Here is a 22,749-nt window from a genome sequence, read left to right on the forward strand (position 1 = left end):
TTTGATCATAGATTTTAAATCTATTCAATGCATATATCAAATTGAAATTTGATTCAAAAGAGAAATCCCAATTTCAAAAGTACCGCTTTTGAATCAAATCGTGACCCAAAGAATCGATTTGAATCGAATCGTTGAATCAAAAAGATTCCCACCCCTATTATATTTCATTATATTTTTACTTTACCTGTTGTCTTCATTATTTAATTTATGTTTGAGAACATTTAAAACTTAAATAAATATTTGATATTGATTGTAATAATTATCAATACTAACTGATATGAAACATTTTATCAAGATGATTTTGACCATATCACTCAACCCTATTTTTACCATTTCATGTTTTAATTAAAACTTATTTAAAGAGATTTTACAATTATAATATAAAAATACAAATTATTTGACTTATACAAGGCATATTTGTTAAATGGAAACTGTGAAGGGAACATAATTACATTTTAAAACAGACTATCAATTTGAAAAATGTATGGTTTAAGTCATTTCCACCCTTTCTGGATTTTTCTAAATACAGATTCAGACACAAATCATTTCTACAGATATGGGCTCCACAGCACATCCCTAATATTACTCTTACCTTAATGATTTTGCCAATCATATTCTGCAATGTCCCTGATGTAGGATGCAACGTGTGGATTCAAGGCCATGGTCTTCTTCCGAACAACCTTCCCACTCTTTCTGCTCACCTGGAACTATGATGTTCATTTCGAATTTTCAGGATTTATCCTGACAAGAAACCTGTAAATACAAAAAAAATATATATATATTTTCCAACTGAATCAAGAGTGATCACAATATGTAGCATAATCTGTAATAAGTCACATCACAATAGGGGATATAAGCTCTAAACCATCACTAAAAAGCCATTGGTGTTTCTAAAAGAAATCAATTTGTAACAAAAGTGTATGAATGAACCATACTGTCTATGGAATGAACACTGACTGAGGTAACTGCACAAGGTCCTGGCAGATCGCCAGGTCAGGTCCTCACAGACGTGTAAAAGAAAATTCTGATTTAGCCGAAAATAAGCGCGAATAAATCAATAAGAGGAATCGAAAATGTAATTTTATAACAAGAATCCGAATCCTTGGGTATCCAATTTCAGGATACATTGATCGATTTTCAATTCCCAACCGTATGATATGTAAAATAATAAACGCGCAGGCGCTTCCACCGACTTAAAATGGTAAATAACAAAATTATTAGATCATTCTGACCTTATAAGAGGCTACATATGCAATCTATGTTTATAAAATCACATTTATTAATCAAGTAGGCTAGCTATCAACATAAAGGAAATCCGCTTATGTTCTTTAACGCCTGTAACGTTAAGTCAGAAGCCGCGGGCAGTTCTTCTAAACTAACGTTAACCTGCCACTACTTAGTTTGCATAAAAACATATAAATATTCATCACTAACCAGATATTTATGGCGAACACTTCGCCGACCGACACAGCGACGGGATGCAAAGGCCTGCGCTGCGCTCTCAAAGTTACTCAGGGAACTGAAGATTCATAAAATGGTAGCTTGTGGTTATTTTTCGCGGTCATTTCGTACTACTGTATTTAAATTTACAGTAACATGTTCCAAACTACATTGAAACCTATCATATTGTACACAGCTTATAGTAAAATGTTGAGAATAAATATCGAACTCGTGGTCAGCCATTCTCTAAATAACTTTAAACTTTAACTTTAACTTTTCTAGAATCCATGCATATAGCCTAAATATTAAGATTTATTACTTACCATATGACGAAGTTCCAGGTCGGCAGAAACGACAGCTCTGATGCACTGACACAACAGAAAAACTCATTCAAATGCGCTCTCATGCCCCCCACTGACAGAAATGAAGACTGTTAATGGTCAACCAGTCCTGCAAATGTTTTATGTAAGGATAATGTTAACAAGCTAGCAATTTTACTTGTGGAATTGTGTGTGGTGTTTTTCGCGGCCACTTGCACTGCTGTATTTAGCTTTACAGTAACTAATAATTTCCCAGAATGCATTGAAAATCTACAGTAAAATACTGTCAACTGTGTGCACAGTACATAACTGTTGAAAATACACAATAATACTGTGAAAGCAACAAAATCTACAGTAACATACTGTACATAGGTTATACAGCAAGAAACTGTTGAGAAAAACAGTATAATGCTGTGAAAACAACAGAAATCATTTACAGTGTAGCTAATCTAACCTTCATTCTTTTCCAAAGAAGGTGATTTGTGCCAACAAATATCCATGTACACCAGACATAGTCCATGTACACCAGACAAAGTCCATGTACACTTTTATTTTCACTTTGTTTTGAAACAAATTGTAATAATACAGGTTTGTTGTAAATGTCATTTTATTATATTTTTTAGATTGAATGTGTCAGTTGCACTGACACTGGTATCACTGGGATTGAATGAACAGACCAAACCTTCACTTGTCTGGGAACCCAAGACCCTGTGTATGTGTTAATGTGTGTGTGTTAAATAAAAGTGTTTTAGCTAATTATATGTCATGGCTTCTACTCATTTGTTAATTAAACTTCAAGTGGCTTTTTTTATCCAAAATGGAAATACTTTCATGATTTATCTTTGATAGCCTATTTACAGTAAATGTGCAAACAGCTACTAAATAAATGTAATTAAAATGTAAACATGTTTTAATTGTTATGTAAAACTTGTAAAATAGAACTACAACATTGTACAACATTCATTTCATTGATAATATACTGCAGGTTTGCTCATTTCACAGCTTGACCAATGCAATAGTTCCACATCACCAATGTGCTCGCGAGCACCAAGACCTAAACAAATGGGACACACTACGTTCTCGTGGACTTAACGGACGCGTGCACGCGGTAGCCGGCGCGTGTCCACTTTTGGATGTGTTCATTGTTATTATACTGGCTGGGTTTATATAAAAGTTTGTAAAATTGACAGGATATCTTTGCTTGGGGCATTTGGAAAAAAAGCTGGTCTATTTCCGAATGTAATCACGTGCATCTCTTATGATTATACTGTGTGTGTTGAAAAAAAAAACATAGACACATCCCAAAGCGGAGACGTATAGCGTTGCCAGCGGCACTTAGAGGAAGTTGCCACTGCGGTGGACACGCACGGTAGTCCACAAGACCGAAAGCGCAAATGAAGTGTGCCATTTGGGACAGGGCCACTCTCATATCAAACAAGGCGCATCTCAAGCGAGTCGTGTGGCGCTGACAGAGTGCAGCGACAAACAGAGTCACATGACGGTTTAAAGCGAAAGTAAAATAAAATTTCTGACATTTTGTTGAAGCTCACTGATGACGGAAGGCATTTTACCTCCTCGGTCTTGTGTGATTCTCAGTAAGTGTAACGTTTAATAAATCTGTATTTGTTTAACAAATATATGTTGCACTGGATATGTGTATGTTAAATTTACAACAGCACGAGCTATGTAAGCAATCAACTTTAGAGGTCTCGGTAAGACATAAACCTACCAGGTTTGGAGAGGGTTAAGGGAATGTTTTTGTTTCTCCAAAGCGTTAAAAAAATCGCCATGTTATTGTACAGGAACATACGAGTAACCTGCCTTATATACGATATTGAATGTTGAAACAGATGTGTGTGATCAGTTCTGTTCAACAGTGAATCTCACAGCACTGAAAAATTTCACTTACATAAAGCACACATAAACAATTTACATGTTATTCATGCATATGCAGATTTGTATTGTGTATCTAAACTTTTTTTTTTTTTTTTTTTTCGTAGTTTGAACTCTTATTTTCTTGGTGAAATTGGTGAAAAGAGACCTTGGCATGGCTTATCAGGTAAATATTTTAACATCTTTCTCTTCAACCCCATACTTTTTTTAATTGTAGCAGACAATAATTTATGAGTCTTTTAATTGACTGTATGCTGCATGGTTTTATGTATTTTAGAGGTTTCAGAGCCCATTGTCGATGAGAGATAGAGATGAAGATGGAGATTGTCGGCTGCTGTTGATTGGCAAAACCGGATCCGGGAAAAGCGCCACAGGAAACGTCATCTTTAATGATCGAGTGTTTGAGTCACTAAAGAGCTCTTCATCAGTGACCAGAGTCTGTAAGACACACACTGGAGAAGTTAATAACAGAAGCGTGACAGTGATCGATACTCCAGACTTCAGATTCTCCACTCACACTGACTTTGATTCAGACTCGGAGCTGAAGAGAGCTCTACGTCCACCAGGAGCTCATGTCATCCTGCTGATTCTGCCTTTAAGCACTTTCACTGAACATGAGAAGGATTTCATTGATTGGTTTGAGCAGAAGTTTGGTGTAGAAGCTCTCAGATTTACTCTAGTGCTCTTCACTCATGTGGATCAGAGAGACATGACACTAGGAGAAATGATCAGTGCAAATCCTCAATTATCTGGTTTCATTAACCGATGTGGTCAGAGATATCATGAGTTTAACGTTAAAGACCCAGCAAACAGACGGCAGGTGACTGAACTCATGGAGAAGATCCACAGACTGGTAACTGAGAACACAAACTCCCGTTACACACTAGAAATGATGCAGGAGACCGAGAGGAGGGCAGAGAAGGAAAAGAGAGAAGAGGAGGAGAGGAGAGTGAGAGAACGTCAAATGATGTTAGACAGAGTCAGACGAGAGACAGAGATGCGAGTAAGGATAGAATATGACCAGGAGAAACAGGACAAAGCTGGGAAGAGGGAGAAAGACCTGTTCTTTAAGCAGATAAAGCTGAAATATGTCTGTGTAATTATGGTTTTTGCTGTGGTGACGGGAGGTGTTTCGGTGTGGAAGGAAGACTCTTCACGTGGATGGATGTTCACTAAGGGTTTCTTTACTGGAGGATCAGCATCAACTGCAGGAGTTTTGATAGGGAATCTCTGGAGATTGATGTTGAAGAGTCAGGTAATCCGCTCATTTTCTCATGAGCATCCCAGCGCTGTTAGACAGTTATTGCTGAAGTCAGGAGGTGTTGTGTGTGGTTTATCAGCCGGAGCTGTGATTGGTCACATTATAGGAGGAAATGAACTTCCTGTTACAGCATTAGCAGGATTAGCTGGAGCTGCCGGAGCTTTTGCAGCAATACAGTGATAGTTTTCACATTTCATTTTAGTTAAAAATGTTGCAATGACTCTAATCTCGTCAGATTTTTTGCAACTTCAACATCAGAATTCAGATTTCTGCTACAGACATTATTTTCTAAATTTCATTTTTTAATTTCTCGTCATCAAAAAGACATCCATAAATTGCATTTGATTTTTGTATGTTTTATTTTTACGAAATCCATAACTGTTGAAATGACAATGTGTTTTTATACTGTGGAATAAGAAAGTCCATTGTGAAAATGATCTCTTCAGATGGGCATCTTAAACTGGAGCAATACTGATCACAAGACTCTTTATGTGAGATAACTTATCAAGGACACTATTAAATTTCAGGGTTAAAAAAGAAAAAATACAATGAAAAATATCACTATTAAAAAGAATAGATTTTTTTCTTATTAATTCAAAGTTTCCTTGTTTAATTAGCTGAGTGTTTCAGTCGGTCTTTGTCAGTCATTGTTTGTGCATGTTGGTAAGCTGTTGCATTCCTGTTTTCTTGAGTTGATTATCTTTGTTTTTTAATAAACTTATGCTGTGCTTGGATCCATACCTCTCCTCCATTGATGTAACACAATGAATGTCATCTTGACCCATATTTGGCACACTGTGATTGAAAAAACCCAGAAAAAAAATGAAAACTGAACAAAATCTTTCATTGTCCTTCAGTTATTGGTTAGGTTGGCAGTTGTAACATTGTCTGCAGGATTCCCAGTTCTTGGAAAGGCGGGGCTTAGCAAACCTGTCAGTCAATGCTATGATTCTGCAGAAAGGCGAATGAGAGACTTGCACCAGGATCAGGAGAAATAACTAATTTGTGTGGAATAGTGTGCATGTAACGGATTGTGATTACCCGTTTTGCGCCATAGAAATATCTTTGTTAGTCAAAGTATGGAGTTTGCCACTGTTGTTGAGCTAGAGTAAGCTCAATCCAAATATTAATGATTTATAAAACTATAATAATACTCATCTTAAACTATAATAATAAACCTCACACTGTAATGTTACACATTTAATTTAAAATAACTGAATGCAAGTTTTCATTGTCAATTGAAGACAGTTTTCTTAGTTTTCCCTCTTAGGTGCATAGCATAATACCATATTCCATACATTGACAAAATGATAATTCCTAATTTTCTGTTAGTCCTACCTACACTGTTATCTTTGCAATATAAGGACATAATAGCAGGTGAAACAAAACATGTAATTCATATAATCAAAACAGTAATTCATATAATTGTAGGAAAAGCATTTTACTCTTTGTTTGTCAGAGCTGTTTATGGGTTGTTTTGTTATTTGCTGTTTTGAAACTTTGACCTGCATTGTTTTTTGGGGTAATTTGACATGCAGTTTCAAATCACTTGTGTGACCACAAAATGACGCAGACATACCCAGATTTTTGATGAGGCTTTAAAAACATTATGCAGGAAAAATGGGGGTGCATCATCTCAATCTCCAAATAAGCGCCTGTCGAGTTGCAGTACAGAACTCATCTGTCGCAGGAGAAAAATCCAGTGACAGAGAACACTGGTATATATTGTGATGTCCTGTGTTGTAATCACAGCTGACTTTAGCTTTGTTTGAATACTGTATGAATACTTCTGGCATTTCCATCACCATTTTTGACGTTATCATTGTGTCACTTAAGAGTGAAGTAAAAGAGTGATCCAATTTGAGCAGCCAGACTGAGACACAACTGTAAAAATCTTATCGGAATCACATTTCAAACCACCTCCAAATGTGCCTGTGGCCCACCCTGGAGCCAGTTAAGTGTTGTCCAGTACACTCAGACTCTACTTCGTTTCACACTTTCATTACTTCACGGCTTGACTATTGCGATTCTTTTTCTATGGCTTACCCAATTCATCAGTAAATAAGATCCAATATATTCAAAACTGCAGCTAGAGTTCTCACATACACAAAGAAATCTTCGCATATTACTCCAATTTTATGCAGACTTCATTGGCTACCCGTCCGCTTTTGTATTCAATACAATATACTCCTTAGCACATACTGTCCGTATCTGCGCTTTGCATTCGAGGGTCAAACATATCAGTACAAGGTCCTACCCTTCAGGCTGTCCCTGTCGCCTCGTGTCTTTACGAAGGTCGCGGAGGCAGCCATTGTTTCTCTCAGAGAATGCGGCATTCGCATTCTCAACTATCTCGACGACTGGCTGATTCTGGCTCAGTCTCGGGATCAGTTGTGCGAACACAGGGACATGGTGCTCAGTTACCTCAGCCTGTTGGGACTTCAGGTCAACTGGGAAAAGAGCCAAGTCTTCGCTGTGCAGAGGATCTCTTTTCTCTGTATGGAGTTGGACTCTGTCAACCAGACAGCATGACTCACAGAGGAGCTTGTTTGGTCATTGTTGAACTGCTTGAATACGATCAAGAGCAGGACAGCGGTCCCACTGAAATTTCATGGACATAGCATTGAAGGGTTAAAATTTAAGAATATGTTTTCAGATATGCTTCCTTACATAACATCACGGTGAAGAATACTGATTTTAGCATTTGAGGTTTTAATTTAGATAGTATATAAACTGAGAAAGTGATTATTGAGTTTACAGCAAGATATTCCTGCCTGACCTGTTTTTCCTTTGTAAGTTAAATGAGTCAGATCACGGAGACGCTAACCTATTGTCTTTAATGGCCCTTGGAGCAAGAGCCACAGTCCAGACGTTGAATCGTTAGGTTGATTGACTTTCACCTTTTGTCTTTAACGGCTCTGGGATGGCTCTTGGAATTGGAGCTCCTGGCCAGTATCAGCATGTCAAGTCAAGTCAAGTCAAGTCAAGTTTATTTATATAGCGCTTTTCACAACACAGGTTGTATCAAAGCAGCTTCACAGTAATAAATTAGAACAATACATCAATGTTTGTTTCTAGTGGAACGTCTACGTTCGGTAATGCTGATCAATAGTATCGTTGATTGATTAATTCAATTAAATATCCCCAAATATCCCCAACTGAGCAAGCCAAAGGCAACAGTGGCAAGGAACCGAAAAACTCCATCAGGTGACCTAATGGAGAAAAAAAAAACCTTGGGAGAACCCGGGCTCAGTCGGGGGCCAGTTCTCCTCTGGCGTTTATGAACTAGAGGTCGGATTTAACTGTAGGATTAAAAGTATTATATGAATGCCTGGCTGAAGAGATGCGTCTTTAATCTAGTTTTAAACTGGGAGAGCGAGTCTGAGCAACGAACAGTATCCGGAAGACTATTCCAGAGTTTTGGTGCTAAATGTGAAAATGCTCTCCCTCCTTTGGTGGATCTGGATATCCTAGGTATGACCAAAAGCCTCGAATTTAGTGACCTTAAAGAGCGCGATGGATTATAGGGCGATAGAAGATCGGTTAAATAGACTGGAGCTAAGCCGTTTAGGGCTTTATAAGTCAGTAGCAATACCTTGTAATTAATACGGGACTTTATAGGTAACCAATGTAGGGATGATAAAATCGGTGTTATATGATCATATTTTCTTGATCTAGTTAGAACTCTAGCGGCGGCATTTTGGACTAACTGTAGCTTGTTTATTAAGGATGCAGGACAACCGGCTAATAACGCATTACAGTAATCTAGTCTCGAGGTCATGAATGCATGAACTAACTTTTCTGCGTCAGAAACTGATAGCATATTACGTAGCTTAGCAATGTTTCTAAGGTGGAAAAAGGCTGTTCTTGTAACATATGAAATATGATTTTCAAAAGACAGGTTGCAGTCTAATATAACACCCAGGTCTTTTACTGTAGAGGATGAAGTAACAGGACATCCTACTATGTTAAAGTTGTATTGTGAGAGGTTTTGTGGGTGGTTTTTTGAACCGATAAGTAGTACCTCTGTCTTGTCTGGATTTAATAAAAGAAAATTATGCGTCATCCAATCTTTTATATCTTTAACACACTCTGTCAATTTGGATAATTTAGCGTTTTCATCTGGCCGTGATGAAATATAGATTTGAGTGTCATCAGCATAACAATGGAAACTAATTCCATGTTTCCTTATAATATTTCCAAGTGGTAGCATATATATTGAGAATAATAGAGGGCCTAACACAGATCCCTGCGGCACTCCATAGTTTACTGGAGTTATGATAGATTTTTCTCCATTTAAATAAACAAAATGGTAGCGGTCAGATAAATACGATCTAAACCAGCTTAATGCTTGTCCTTGAACACCAGTATAATTTTGTAGTCGATCTAAGAGTATAGTTATGCTGATTCAATTGGACTCAGAGTAGGGTGTGTTCCTACTTCATTTGCATGCTTTGTTCAGAGTCTCCACCTCTATGTAATCCCTCCCCCTTGGAATGTATATAACTCAATGCATACTGTATTAGAGTTAGATCATGTTGGAAGTTTCTACAGCTGCGTACAGAGGAGTTCTCAATAAAGAATAACTTCAGTTGAACGCGATCCCAACTGTCTCCTGGTCTCTGCTTTGAAGAAAGAAAAAACTTTACAACAGCATCCGCAGCCACAGTAACTCCGCTCTGATTGCTTCATATGAGACCACATTTGAAATTGATGCACTATTTGTGCTTTTATTGCAGGTGCGGCCCAAGAGCGCTAGCTGCTGTGTTATATACTTGTTTGTACTGCTGTTTCACCATCCTTTTCATACGACTGACTGTGTCAGACTGCAGTGGACATTGCTGTTTTGAACCGCTGTACTACCGAGTGTCTTAAGACTTCTGCCCTATCGGTCCGTATGAAATGTGATGAAGTATTGGACATTTTTGTCTTTTGGGCTGTTATATTAAACTAACACGCTGGTAGTCTGGTCCATTAAAGCAGCTTGAACTATTTTAAATATTATTAGTTGTGATATTATTAGTTAGTTTATTGCAGGATGAGTTGTATCTCTGCTTTTGTTTTAGCAGTAAAATCAAGTCTTACAGTGGCAGCCGTACAGACTTTGGAGATGTGCTACTGCCTATCAGTCCATGTGTGGAAATATTACTGTTTATCTATTTCTTAGCCAATCAGAATCCTTCAACCTGAAGCAATGACGCAGCTTAGACCTTGGTGAAGGGTTTAATTGCTGTGATCTTTGTAACTGTAAGGGCTAATCCCTGGCTAATCAACAAACAAGATAGGCAGATTTTATTATTTTATTAGGACTGTCTGGGTGGAAGAGGTTGAGAGAAGTGGGAGTGATAGTTTCACTCACAGATCCGGCTCCGGAATGAGTGAATATAGGATCAGCAGGTTCTGGCAGCTCGGGTGAGATGCTGGGTGTTGTATGCGCCATTGGGGAAAGTGTAAAATCACGAACCTGACTCTCGATTTCTCTCATTCCAGATAGGTGTACCCCGGATTTAGCGATTCAGGTAGATAGGTATTTGAGTATTAGATGAGCTAGATTAAAAATAAATAGAAATAGGGTTTGCCAGGGATGCATTTGGACAATCTTGAGAAAAATTAAAGTTGTGACTCAAATTAACACTGATCCTTACCCTTTCATTCATAAATAGTATCATAAATCTGTTCCTGTCTCACTCACTCTTGTAAATCTGATAATGCTTATTGGACTGAATACTGGGTGGGGTAAACGCTCTAGGCACGATAATTGGTTGATGTTGTGAAAACCCCTTGGAATATGTTGAACGTTTCCATGCAGTTTCAAAATTATACAGTCGTGCTCAGAATTAATCACACCCCTGGTAAATATGATCAAAAATGGCTGTAAAAAATAAATCTGCATTGTTTATCCTTTTGATCTTTCATTAAAAAATTGGCAAAAATCGAACCTTTCATTTAAGTAAAAGAATTGAAAGTGGGGGGAAATCCTTTTAATAAAAGGGTATCAATAATTGGCCACAATTATTGATACCCTTTTATTAAATACTTTTTTGTAATCTCCTTTTGCCAAGATAACTGCTCTGAGTCTTCTTCTCTTTGATGAGTTTGGGGAACACCTGACATGAGATCAGAGACCATTCCTCCATACAGGATCTCTCCAGATCCTTCAGATTCACAGATCCATGTTGGCGCTTCTTCTCTTCAGTTCACTCCACTCATCAGGTCAAGGGACTGGGACGGTCAAGGCAGAAGTTCATTTTGTGCTCCCTAACACATTTTTGTGTTGATTTTGATGTTTGTTTTGGATCGTTGTCCTGATGGAAGATCCAACCACGGCCCATTATAAGATTTCTAGCAGAAGCCACCCGGTTTTGATTTTTTATCTGTTGATATTTGATAGAATCCACAATGCCATGTATCTGAATAGGAAGTCCAGGAAACCGCCCCCGGGAGCACAAATTCATTCCCTAATTTACCGATGTGCGTCTGTGGAGGGAAAAGTCCCGTCACATACTGACGCGTCTTGACCATACGCAACATACGACGAAAAGGGTAGGCTACCCCTTTAACGTCAATATGGGACGCAGACATAAGCGCACCAGCAGCGCCTCCTAGCGGTACCCTAACATATACCTAAACCTACCCATAACCCGAATCGTCACACATGGATGTTAAAGGGGTACCCTTTTCATCGTATGTTGCCGTTTGGTCTTGACGCGTCAGTATGTGACGTTTTGGGGTGAGACTGTGTAGCAACGAATGATACGGTGTACAAAGTCAATTGTGCTGGGTGCAAGATAGGGCCCTTAGATTACTTGGATGGATTATTATGGGTCTTATTTTAGTTAGACAACCATTCTGTTTTAACCCTAAAGGTTCTATAAGGGGGAGGTGAATTGGTCTTTAAATGTGAATTGGTCTTTAAAGGGGGACTGAAGGGAGTGGGTCCTGGAATCCACTGCTGCTTCAATGTATATCTAATGAGTGATTATAATCAAGGTATTAATTGTTATTTTTTCAGGTTCAGGCATGGCGGCAACTATCTCTGCTGAGGGCTCAGGTTCAGGTGTGGCAGCAGTTTTTTTGAGTAAAAAAGTATTTATGAATAATTTTCACAATATTAAATAAACCACCACTCTCTGGCCAGAGAATCACCTTTTTGTCTGCCATAGCAGTTTGTGAACTGATCAAGTTTCAATTGTCCGATGCAGTCGCCATGTGTTTGAGTTTAACACAGTGAATGTAAACCTAACTTTTCAAAATCAAATAGATTAAACACTTTAAAAGGGTAACACTTTAGAATACTGTATCTTACTTACTGCATAACTAATAAGTAATTATTGAAGAACTAATAGGTAATTATTCATTAACTACTTCTTCACTACTGTTAACTACTAAGGAATATGTGTTAACTAATCAGTATGTAATATATTTTTATGATTGTGTTAAGTAACAGTTAGTTAATCAATAAATAATGAATTCTGTCATAACTTTTGAAGAACTACTACTAATTATCTACTAATTAAGGTTCAAGAAAAATAACTAAGAAGTAACTACTAATGAACAGTCATACAAAACTAACCTCAGATTAGTTTTTATATTTTATATACAGTACTGTGTGTGTCTGTTTTCCTCAGCATAGAATGCCATTGAGTAAATTCATGTTTGAGGCACTGACTGAGGGAAACTGAAAATATAGGGAACTTATTAGTAATTCATAAATAATTATCAAATTATTCTGCAGGAATTTCTTAGAACCTGGAACAGTATTCTAAAGTGAGAATATAGGGAACTCATTAGTAATTAATAAATAATTATCAAATAATTATCCAGGAATTAGGCTACTTATAACCTGAAACAGTATTCTAAAGTGAACATATAAGGAAGTTAATTGGTAATTAACAAATAATTATTAAATAATTCTTCAGGAATTACTTGGAACCTGGAACAGTATTCTAAAGTGAGAATATAGGGAACTCATTAGTAATTAATAAATAATTATCAAATTATTATCCAGGAATTAGGCTACTTATAACCTGAAACAGTATTCTAAAGTGAACATATAAGGAAATTAATTGGTAATTAACAAATAATTATTAGATAATTCTTCAGGAATTACTTGGAACCTGGAACAGTATTCTAAAGTGAGAATATAGGGAACTCATTAGTAATTAATACAGAATTACCACATACTTCTGACTCAAATCAAACTTACTGTAAAAAACACATTATTTATGGTATTATCTAAACCTTTGTAAAATAGATAAGTTATCATACATTATGATATATTTTGCTAATTAAATAAAAAGTTTGCTTATTTGCAGATCAATATATAGCCTAGTAAATGTCTGCACTTATCTTTCTTATTAGTGCTGAAGAATGACTAAAACTGGCTAGAAAATAAAATAAAAAACATTGATCAGTGCTTTTTACTTTTCAAGTAATTACATTTGTACTTTTACTAAGGTAATTTTGAAAATGAATAGGCCAATAGTTTATCATTTTACTGGAGTAATATTTTATTGGGTTATCTGTACTTTTACTCAAGTACTTGATTTGTGTACTTCATCCACCACTCCACTGCTAAAATAAAACGGTTTATTGTAGTAACCACTGTGTATGACTGTTCATTAGTAGTTACTTCTTAGTTATTTTTCTTGCACATTAATTAATAGATAATTAATAATAGTTCTTCAAGAGTTATGACATAATTCATTAGTTATTGATTAACTAACTGAAACTTATCACAATCATACAATTCTATTACATACTAATTAGTTAACACATCTTCCTTAGTAGTTAACAGTAGTGACTTAAGTGTTAATAAATAATTATCCATTAGTTCCTCAATAATTCCTTATTAGTTATGCAGTAAGTAAGATACAGTATTCTAAAGTGTTACCTTTAAAAGATAGTCTATTTTAATTTCTCAAATGCAATTTCAATTTTTCAAACATTTTGTTGTTGCTCATACGCTATTTAAAAGAAGATTTGGAAATCTCCACACCATCTTCGCAATCTTGGATCCATGGAAGAAAGAAACATTTCCATCTCGTACCCCTGGTGATGACAGCATGCGAGTCATTGTTTTTATTGAATCTAGAAAATTACCGTTAAAAGAAATGGAGTGACCAATATTGTTGCTTTTCTAGCCATAATGGCTCTTCCAGAGTAGTCAATAATCTATTCATGCTTTTACATAACTCTCCAAATCCAGCCCAAGTTTTAGTCAAGCTTTCATTTCTGCTATTAAGCTTCCTGCAGTAGGGCTGTGCACCTAGACCACAAGGAGGGAATGGAAGTCTGTCTGTGTGGTTTGTCATTCAGTTGAACTCTCCATGCTGACCCCTCAGAAGTGTCCACTTCCTCTTTCAGGAGGGGAGCAGGCCCCACTTCCTCTTTAGTTTTTCTGCTGTCATCCCACTTTGTCAAGGCAGCTGTGTGAAATTTTGAACACTCAGAGAACCGCAAAAATCAAACCTACAGAATAATAACTAAAAGTCTCATCTGGTTAACAACAACAGCAGTTCCTCATTTTATTAAAAAGCATAGTCATACATATACACAGACTCTCACTAAGTACATACATTGTTAAAATAAGATGTCAGCTGTCAGCAGTAAAATAGCTAGTTGAATATGTGCTTTTTGCAAGTTTATGTTAACTAAAGTCCAAATGTTTACTTTCTAAGTGAAAGGCTGCACTATAATGAAAGTCCATAGCTAAAAAAAAACAGCCTTTTTGATGAGAATAGTATAAAAAGCTTTGTGGGTTTTTTTTTCTCGGGGGTTTTATTCTGAACTTTTTTGAGTAAAATATAACCATGTTGTGATGGTGATTCGTAAAACCTTTTAAACAAGTTTCAGAGTGATTTTTACCTAGCATTATTTCATGATTGTTATAGTGAGATATTAATATTGGCAAACACCCAGTGACTCTGATTCAACATTTAGCATCTTTAATCTACAGGTAAGGGCAATACTTGATTGCAGCATGTTATGGGAATGTTTTAGAATGATTTAGAGGTTACAGCGGTATAGAAATACAACACTTTCTGAATGAACATGCAGGAAAACAGCAGAGTGAGGTGTGAGTGATATATAAGAAGGCGGGGTTGCCCTTCTCAGCAGAAAACTCTGATGTCTGTATGTGAATGGCCTTCTTGCAAGAATAAAGTACTTCAAAGATAAGAGGATTTGTTCTCATTGCAGTCTGACCACTAAATAGATCATTTCCATTACAGAGTAAAGCCAGAGAATAGGAGAAGCAGGACACAGCGTGATGATGATAAAAAGGAGGATCTTTATTGAAGAATTTTGTTTCATACTTTTTCTGATCAGCATGAATCCATTCCTAATCCACAAATGACTAATCAGTGAATAAAAAATTGTATATAAATGGTTTAAATGATTATTATTAATGAGTATATGATAAAATGGAACAATAAAATGAAAACATGATAAATGATTGAAAAAATGAAGAATAAATGCACATGAAAGAAAGAAAGTTAAACAACACAAATGTATGGTTGCTTTCTTGAAGCAACACACAGTTTGCATGTGAATATCTTTATAACCTATAACTAGTTTTAATATAACAAGCAAAGGGAATGGAAATGTACTGCTATGGCCGTTAAACTGACAACTCATGTCTTACTTTTTCAGTTCAGTTTTATCTACATGATTACACACAATTTCAGCAAAATACTCTCTTTCTGATACCACAACAAATAAACAGATTTTAAGCAGATAAAACTATATAAAAATATCATCAAGAAGGAGCAGCAGAGATTTGCCTAAGGAGTAAAAGACTACACTCATACACTGAAAAAAAATGATTAGTTGAATTTTTTTTATCGTAAGTGGATTATTGATTAAGTTCAACTTAATGCATTTGTTTAAATGTAGCTAAAATCAATTGTGTGCAACCACTTACGATAAATTTTTTTTAGTAAATTCAACTACTACACTACTGTTACTACACTCGTTATATGGACTCAGTCACCTCTCAAATAAAACACACAAGATTATTTTCAGAAAGGCTGATCAGTTCAAATCAGTTATTTTTGTATCACAATAAAAAAAAAAAATCAAAGCTACAATAAACTAAAAAGTAACCTAAAGGAAATTCCTAATCAAAACATTTGGATTAATTTTTGATTACATACATTTATATGTGTATCTACAAAATTATTTATCAAACAAGTTCTGATAAAAGACTAGAGTACCAACATTGATTATGTTAACATGTGCACCAATAATGCGATTCTGTCTAATAATCAGAGTAAGGTCTTTATCGCTTACATTTAGATGTTTAGATGACCTTCACTCCAGTTTACATGCAATTTTCATTATTCTGATTATTCGCTAATAAGTATGGCCATTCCACACTCAGATAGGCATACAATGTTACCGGCCATTGTATTAATCGAATAATATCAAATAAAATAATAATAATTTATGGACGTACTGGAAATCATTTGGTGCCGTGATGAACATCGCAATGATGGGTTTGCCTGCACTGTCTGGATGAAGATACAGAGCAGAAACTGCATGCGCAGCGGGTTGAGTTTAGCAATTTGGAAAAGAGAAAAATTCCGAACACATTTTCAGAGTTAACAGAGTTAATTCATTAAGTTGTGTGAACAACACACGGCATCCGTGTGGAACCGAGTACAGTAGAACCGGTAATAAAGCGGTTAAGGTTTTTACATGCCTGTTTATTGTGATTAAAATCAGTGTACACCACATAGTTTAATGCTAATATGGTTATTACAATTATGAGGTTAATCGCATTAGTTTGATTGAATTATTGGGTTTACATGAGGTAAGGTTTAATCGCAATATTGCCAAAATGCCATTATAATCGCATTATGGGTGCACGTAAACGTACTGAGTGACAGCTCAACTGGCATCTTTACTATTAGCAACTCCAAGAACAGCTCCACCAACACCTCCAGCGATGGCTCCAACACCAGCTCCAACAGCAGCTCCAATTTGAGCTCCAGCAGCAACAGCTCCAGCAGCAGCAGCTCCGCCAGCACCAATAGAAGCTGAAAGAGTAGCTCCAGCAACAGAACCTGAAACAGTAGCTCCTCCACCACTAACAGCTGTTACAACAGCTCCAACACCAGCTCCAACACCAGCTCCAACACCAGTTAAAACCAATGCACCAACAGCTATCCCACCAACAACAAAAGCTGCCATTTGAAAATGACTATTGTACTCGGAAAAGAATTTTTTTAATCCTTGAGCTTCTAACTCTGCTCTGACTCTCTTCTCAGTCTCCTTTACAACTCTGTCAATCTCCTCTTTACTTAGATTCTGCTCTTGTTGTTTTCTCTTCTCTTCATCTCTCTTTCTCTGCTCTTCTGCCTCTTGTTTGATTCTCTCAGCACGTTTAAGCATCTGATTACTGTAGTGTCCTCCTCCATTCTGCTCTATCATTGTGTCAATCTTCTGCAGTAGATCGTTCACCTGCTCTCTGTTATTCTGATCTCTATTGTTGAACACGTGATATCTGCCTCCACACTGATCAACTAGATGTCTTAATTTACAGTTCTCCTTAATGAGCTCATCTACTGTCTCTTCTTCTAGATGATCTCCATGAGTGAAGAGAATGATGGAGTATTTTAGCACATCTTCACCAAACATCAACTCAATTATCTGAGGAATCTGCTGCTCATGTACAGTGTATCTGTCATTTAGACGCAGAACAATGAGAAAAGCGTGCGGTCCAGGACTGGATATATAAACACTTCTTGCTATCTCCATCATTAACTCTTCAGTTTTAATAATTGTGTCAAATAATCCAGGAGTATCAACTACAGACACAGATCTGTCTGAAACAGTGGCGTGTTCCACTGAACATTCACAGGTTACTGAACTCGTACTCATCTTAGATTTAAACTTTTTCTGTCCCAGTATTGTGTTTCCAGCAGCACTCTTCCCAACACCACTTTTACCCAGAAGAACAATCCGTCTGGATAAACGTCTATCGACAGGAATATCCTGGATGTTGATTGGAATTCTTTGCTGTGGTTGTTTTGATACTGCAAAAAATATATATATATATAAAAAAAAAATCAAACAATTACTTATTTTATCCTGTAAGCCACTTTTTCACTGATATATTCTGGTTCCTGCATGTAATTCCCGGGTGAAAAACTTGAGATGGAGAAATGTAAAAGGGGTAGATATGTATGAATATCCATGAATGTGCATGAATATTATGTTAAATTTATATGATATCTTACAGTAAACATACAGTAAATATCAATTACACAGGCAGATAATATCAGGCCATATCACTGCTGCTTATAAACTCCGAAACTTTGGGATTGTTCCATTTGTAAAAAAATATATATATATACATATCACATTTTCTTGTCCTGAAACATTTTCCTTTTACTGAAACTATAATCTCCTTTGGCAAACAGATATTGTGGCCATAATGATTTTATTTATTAATAAAGGAATCTCAATTCCTACATTAATATGATGCATGGCTAAATATTCCCTTTAAATCTAGTTAAAAATAAACTTACGATTCTCCAAGTTCCTCATGAAAACTTTAGATATCAGAGAATTGACTTGATCGCTTGGTTCATTCGTCTTGTTGTTGAAACTGTGGAATCTGCCCTCATATTTCTGAATAAGTTTCCTCAAGGTTTCAGTCTCTTTAATGACTTGATTTATGCTCTTATTTTTATCGTTGAGTTGATCTTCTCCAGTGAAGAGAATCCAGGCTTTCTGCATGCGTTTTTCTCCCAGGAGCTCCTCAATCTTCTCCACAGCTTCTTGATCTTTTTCAGTGAATCTGTCACACTGGAGAACCATGAGATACGCACAGAGGCCTGATTCATTTTTCTGCAGAAACTCTTCATATTTCCTAAGCTTTTCCTTACTCTCTGTACCAGACAATCCCGGTGTGTCATAAACAGTGATCGGTAACTTACAAACATCAGTGTCTTCACCAGCAAAATCTTGAGTGAGTTTAAGGGAGTCCTCTGATGTGAAAACTTCTTTTCCCAGTATTGTGTTTCCTGATGTACTTTTCCCAACTCCAGTTTTTCCTAGCAAGACCAAATTCAAACGCAGATTTGACAGCTCATTTGTCATCTCCATTTTTATTTCGTTGCCTATAAATAAATAAAATTAACATGGTGTAAAAGAAAAAAAAATACATGAAAAACAATTTATGCTTTTATGGGCTTTTATAACAATTTATGCTTTTACAATTTATGGGGAGCAAACACAAGAAGCAAAAAGGGATTCAGTGGATATGGTCCCCAAGTTTCTAGAAATTTTAATCGGTGTAAATCGAGCTTTTGCTATCTTTCTCTGCCTTTGAGAAAATGGACGCTCAACCGCGCTGATCTTGAATCTCCTCCTTGTGACGTTATAAGGAGGAATGTTACCTCCCCTGTCTCTGCTTTGCCCGCCCAGAGAATATTTTCCGCCCATGAGAAAATGAGCTAGGAAGTAGGAACGCGCGCGCGCGATTTTAGTTTGTCCACGAGAGATATAATGGCTTTTGAGCGAGCAAAGCACAATAATTGCTCAATAATTGGATGTACAAATGAACACCGAGGGGTTAATACAGAGCTGGGCTTGCTGAATGTCTGAAACTAAAGTCTGGATCAGTATCAACTCTCTTTGGCTCAGCTAACGTTACACAACTCGGACAAGTAAGTCAACTAATGATACAAGTTGTTGCTTTACTGTTTATGGTTACCTAGCTTGTTACACGTAGAATGTGGCTGTAACATTAGCTATGCAGTTACTTGCGCTAATGTAAAGTTAGATCGCATCAAGTATGTGTGTGAATACACACACTGTAACGCGAGTGTTGTACACTTCTTTGTTATTTGGATAGCGTTTTCCTGTTGGTTATACGGCGTGCGCGATATCCGCATTTCAAGATCGCAGAGCTTGATGTAATTGTAATAAGATAAATTACAGACGTTACAGATCTCCCGTGAAAAGGCTGTTAGGTTAGCGTTAGCTACATGATAATAACTAAACCATCCGAATAAAGTACCGTATCCAGACATAATATTTTAAACTAACCATTCGGAAACGTCCTGCTGGAACCGCTGAGTTGCAACTTCTTCATCCGTTGCTTCTCCATCTGGATCAGATTCTGGGTCAAACTGAAATGCTTGAACGACTGCGTGTCTCCGTGCCATTGCAATATATCCAATGTAAACATGCATGGTCTACCGTTGCCGCAGATGGTCAAGGCCACACCCACCCTCCACCTTACGCCGCCTTTCTCCTCCTCATTAACATTTAAAGCTACAGACACCGAAACAGCCCGTCTGAAGGAAGCTCATTCTGGGACTGGCTTATAGTGGCTATAATTCTGCACTGAGACTGAATTTTTGGAAAGAGATTTCAGATACAGTACTAGGGACCAGTAAGGCCTATATTAAAGCCTACAAAAAGTAGCATGTCATGGGACCTTTAAGACACCATTTTCTGTGAATTTCTGTTTCATTTTCACCAAATGACTGTTCATTTGTGCGGACAGTTGCACACGCTGACACAAATTTTTATTATTTAAATGTACTAAAAAATAATTTAAACTTAGGTTTTATAGATTAAAGTGATGTATGTCATGAATTTATCAAATTATGTTAAAAGGAAATAATGTGTTTGTGTGTGTGTATAATCATGTTTTGATTTAAAATCAAATATATTATGTAGATTTTGGCTTGCTTTAGATGGGGACATTTAATATTCAACAATATTATTGATCTGCCTTAAAGTGGACGATGACATAGTTTTCTTCTAGAAACAAACTTTGTTGTATTATTTTCATGTTATCACTTTGAAGCTGCTTTGATGCAATCTGTCACAATCTACAATCTGTTGACTTGACTAAACATTAAATATTAGCAGATTTTTATCTTTTAAAACAACATTGCTGTAACTACATACACGTATAGGCTACTACATTCACATGTCAGTGTATTATATTGTAAAGTAAATCAATGCATTTATTGACTAAAAACTACCAAAAATCACAGTTCTACTCTATAACTACATCGATTTGAATTGGCGGAACTATCTGAACTTCTATTGAACTTTCTAAAACGATCTGAGGTCTACGCGAATCACGTGACAACTAAGCATTTTGAACTTCCGTTGTCGCAACTCTCTCTCTATACGGCTCTGTTTTTTTTCCACTCACGACGTTTCAAAAACGCGGCGCTCCCATTGAAGATAATTGGAAAATACGCCAATGTAACAACCAACATTTTATGATGATTCCAACGAGTACAGTTATCCAAAACCATCCTCTGTGTTTTGTTTTTGTTTTGTTTTTTGCACATCTATGTTGGCCTATGTATGTGGTTAATGAGTTTATTGTCTTATAGGCCTAATTGTTTATTGTCTTATGAGTTTATTGCGCATGTCTTATTGGGTAAAAAAATACCTGCCTCAATTGAGCACATGCGTTTATGTTTATGTGCATCTTAGAGTTTCCATCCAGCATTGTTTTATGTGATAATCCAAAATTCACAGAACTCTATATGTGTAACTTACGGAACGGGTGCCTGCAACTGTCGCTTGTTTGCTTTCGATTCTATTTTGTGTTGATGCGTGTAAAGGGTGTCCGAAACGCGTTCTATGTTTCGTGAGAAAGTTCTCACTTGTACTGTATGTGTGTAAATGTTTGGCCATTTATAATAAAACCTCAGAATTGCGTTATTTTGCATTATTTTTTTGATGACTGAGCGAATCTAACGAGGACACCTTGGGCACTTTATAGTGATATTGACCCAACTCCGTTTGCACACGTACCGCTATAAATTGGGCTAATTTATATAATTCTTTTAGGCTTCAACTTGGAATAAACGCCAGTGAAGAGAACTATGGATAAACTTAACTAAACCCAGTTCGGCTCAGTCACACATGGTGTTAATTTAACTGTTTCCACTACTTAATATAACAAAGGGAGTTGTTATCCTTACCTGTCCGGAAATGCACTTCAAGATACAAATGAAAATGTTGGAGCCTTGTGCTGATTACAGACTTGACAGAGATGCTCTGAGATTACTGCTTTCGATTTCAAATTTTATAAGTTTAACAATGTTGAAAGGCGGAGCAAAGCCGGATGAGTGTTAACCTCAGACAATGAAATAGAGCAAGGGTACATCAAGACATATATGAAAAACACCAACATATTTTAATTGTTTCTGAGCTTGTAGCGCTAAAGAAGACGAGGAGTCTGGTTACTGTAGGCTACTTGGATTGTATAAATCACGTGTTATCAAGCAACAAAAAATATTAAATTTCCTAACATTAGAAAGAAATATAATAATATCAAAGCACTGAGACTGCATCAGTTGTTAGATCCATATAACGACACTAATTTGTAATAATTTACTTATATCAAGACTTATTATGTTTTAATAAATGTTCATGATTGATGCATGGAGGAGATCAAGTCAGATGATTAAGTCAAATTTTATTTCTTAACAGCAGACAATCAAATAATAAATTGTGTGTTATTTGTAATGTATCACTTGGACTAGTTTATACGTATGCGCAAGAAACTGTGAACAAGAACATGAAGGAAAGAAGGGTTGGAAATAGACATTATTTTCACCGTGAAAACACTGGAATTTATGTTTTTGGAATATTTTCAATCTTTTGAATTGCCCTTATAATGTAACAAGACAAAGAAAAAGTAGCCTAAACATTTATGCTGCAATAGTCTTGTGTGCGCGGAGCAAACTGCGAATTGGGGAGTATTGTGAAGAACGAAAGTGAAAGTAGACTAGGAGTCAAGTGCGGGCCATCATGGGATTTTGAGACATTCAAATGTGTTTCTTC

General features: G+C 36.5%; 2 protein-coding genes across 2 annotated transcripts; one reads left to right on the forward strand and one right to left on the reverse strand.

Annotated features, from left to right (window-relative positions):
- The first annotated feature begins 2,834 nt into the window (after positions 1-2,834).
- Positions 2,835-5,729, forward strand: LOC308701770 (GTPase IMAP family member 7-like). Its single transcript, XM_081384200.1, has 3 exons — positions 2,835-3,355; positions 3,761-3,819; positions 3,931-5,729. Exons 2-3 carry the CDS (start codon positions 3,808-3,810, stop codon positions 5,092-5,094), a joined length of 1,176 nt encoding a protein of 391 aa, XP_081240326.1. The 5' UTR covers positions 2,835-3,355; positions 3,761-3,807; the 3' UTR covers positions 5,095-5,729.
- A 9,454-nt stretch (positions 5,730-15,183) lies between these two features.
- On the reverse strand, positions 15,184-21,956 carry LOC308701393 (GTPase IMAP family member 8-like). Its single transcript, XM_081383658.1, has 3 exons — positions 21,885-21,956; positions 18,450-19,043; positions 15,184-17,954 (listed from the first exon to the last, which is right to left on the reverse strand). The coding sequence occupies exons 2-3, from the start codon at positions 19,027-19,029 to the stop codon at positions 16,807-16,809; spliced, it is 1,728 nt and encodes a 575-aa protein (XP_081239784.1). The 5' UTR covers positions 19,030-19,043; positions 21,885-21,956; the 3' UTR covers positions 15,184-16,806.
- Positions 21,957-22,749: the final 793 nt, after the last annotated feature.

This window comes from Scardinius erythrophthalmus (assembly GCF_964197995.2).
Source record: "Scardinius erythrophthalmus genome assembly, chromosome: 14".
Lineage (NCBI taxonomy): Eukaryota > Metazoa > Chordata > Actinopteri > Cypriniformes > Leuciscidae > Scardinius > Scardinius erythrophthalmus.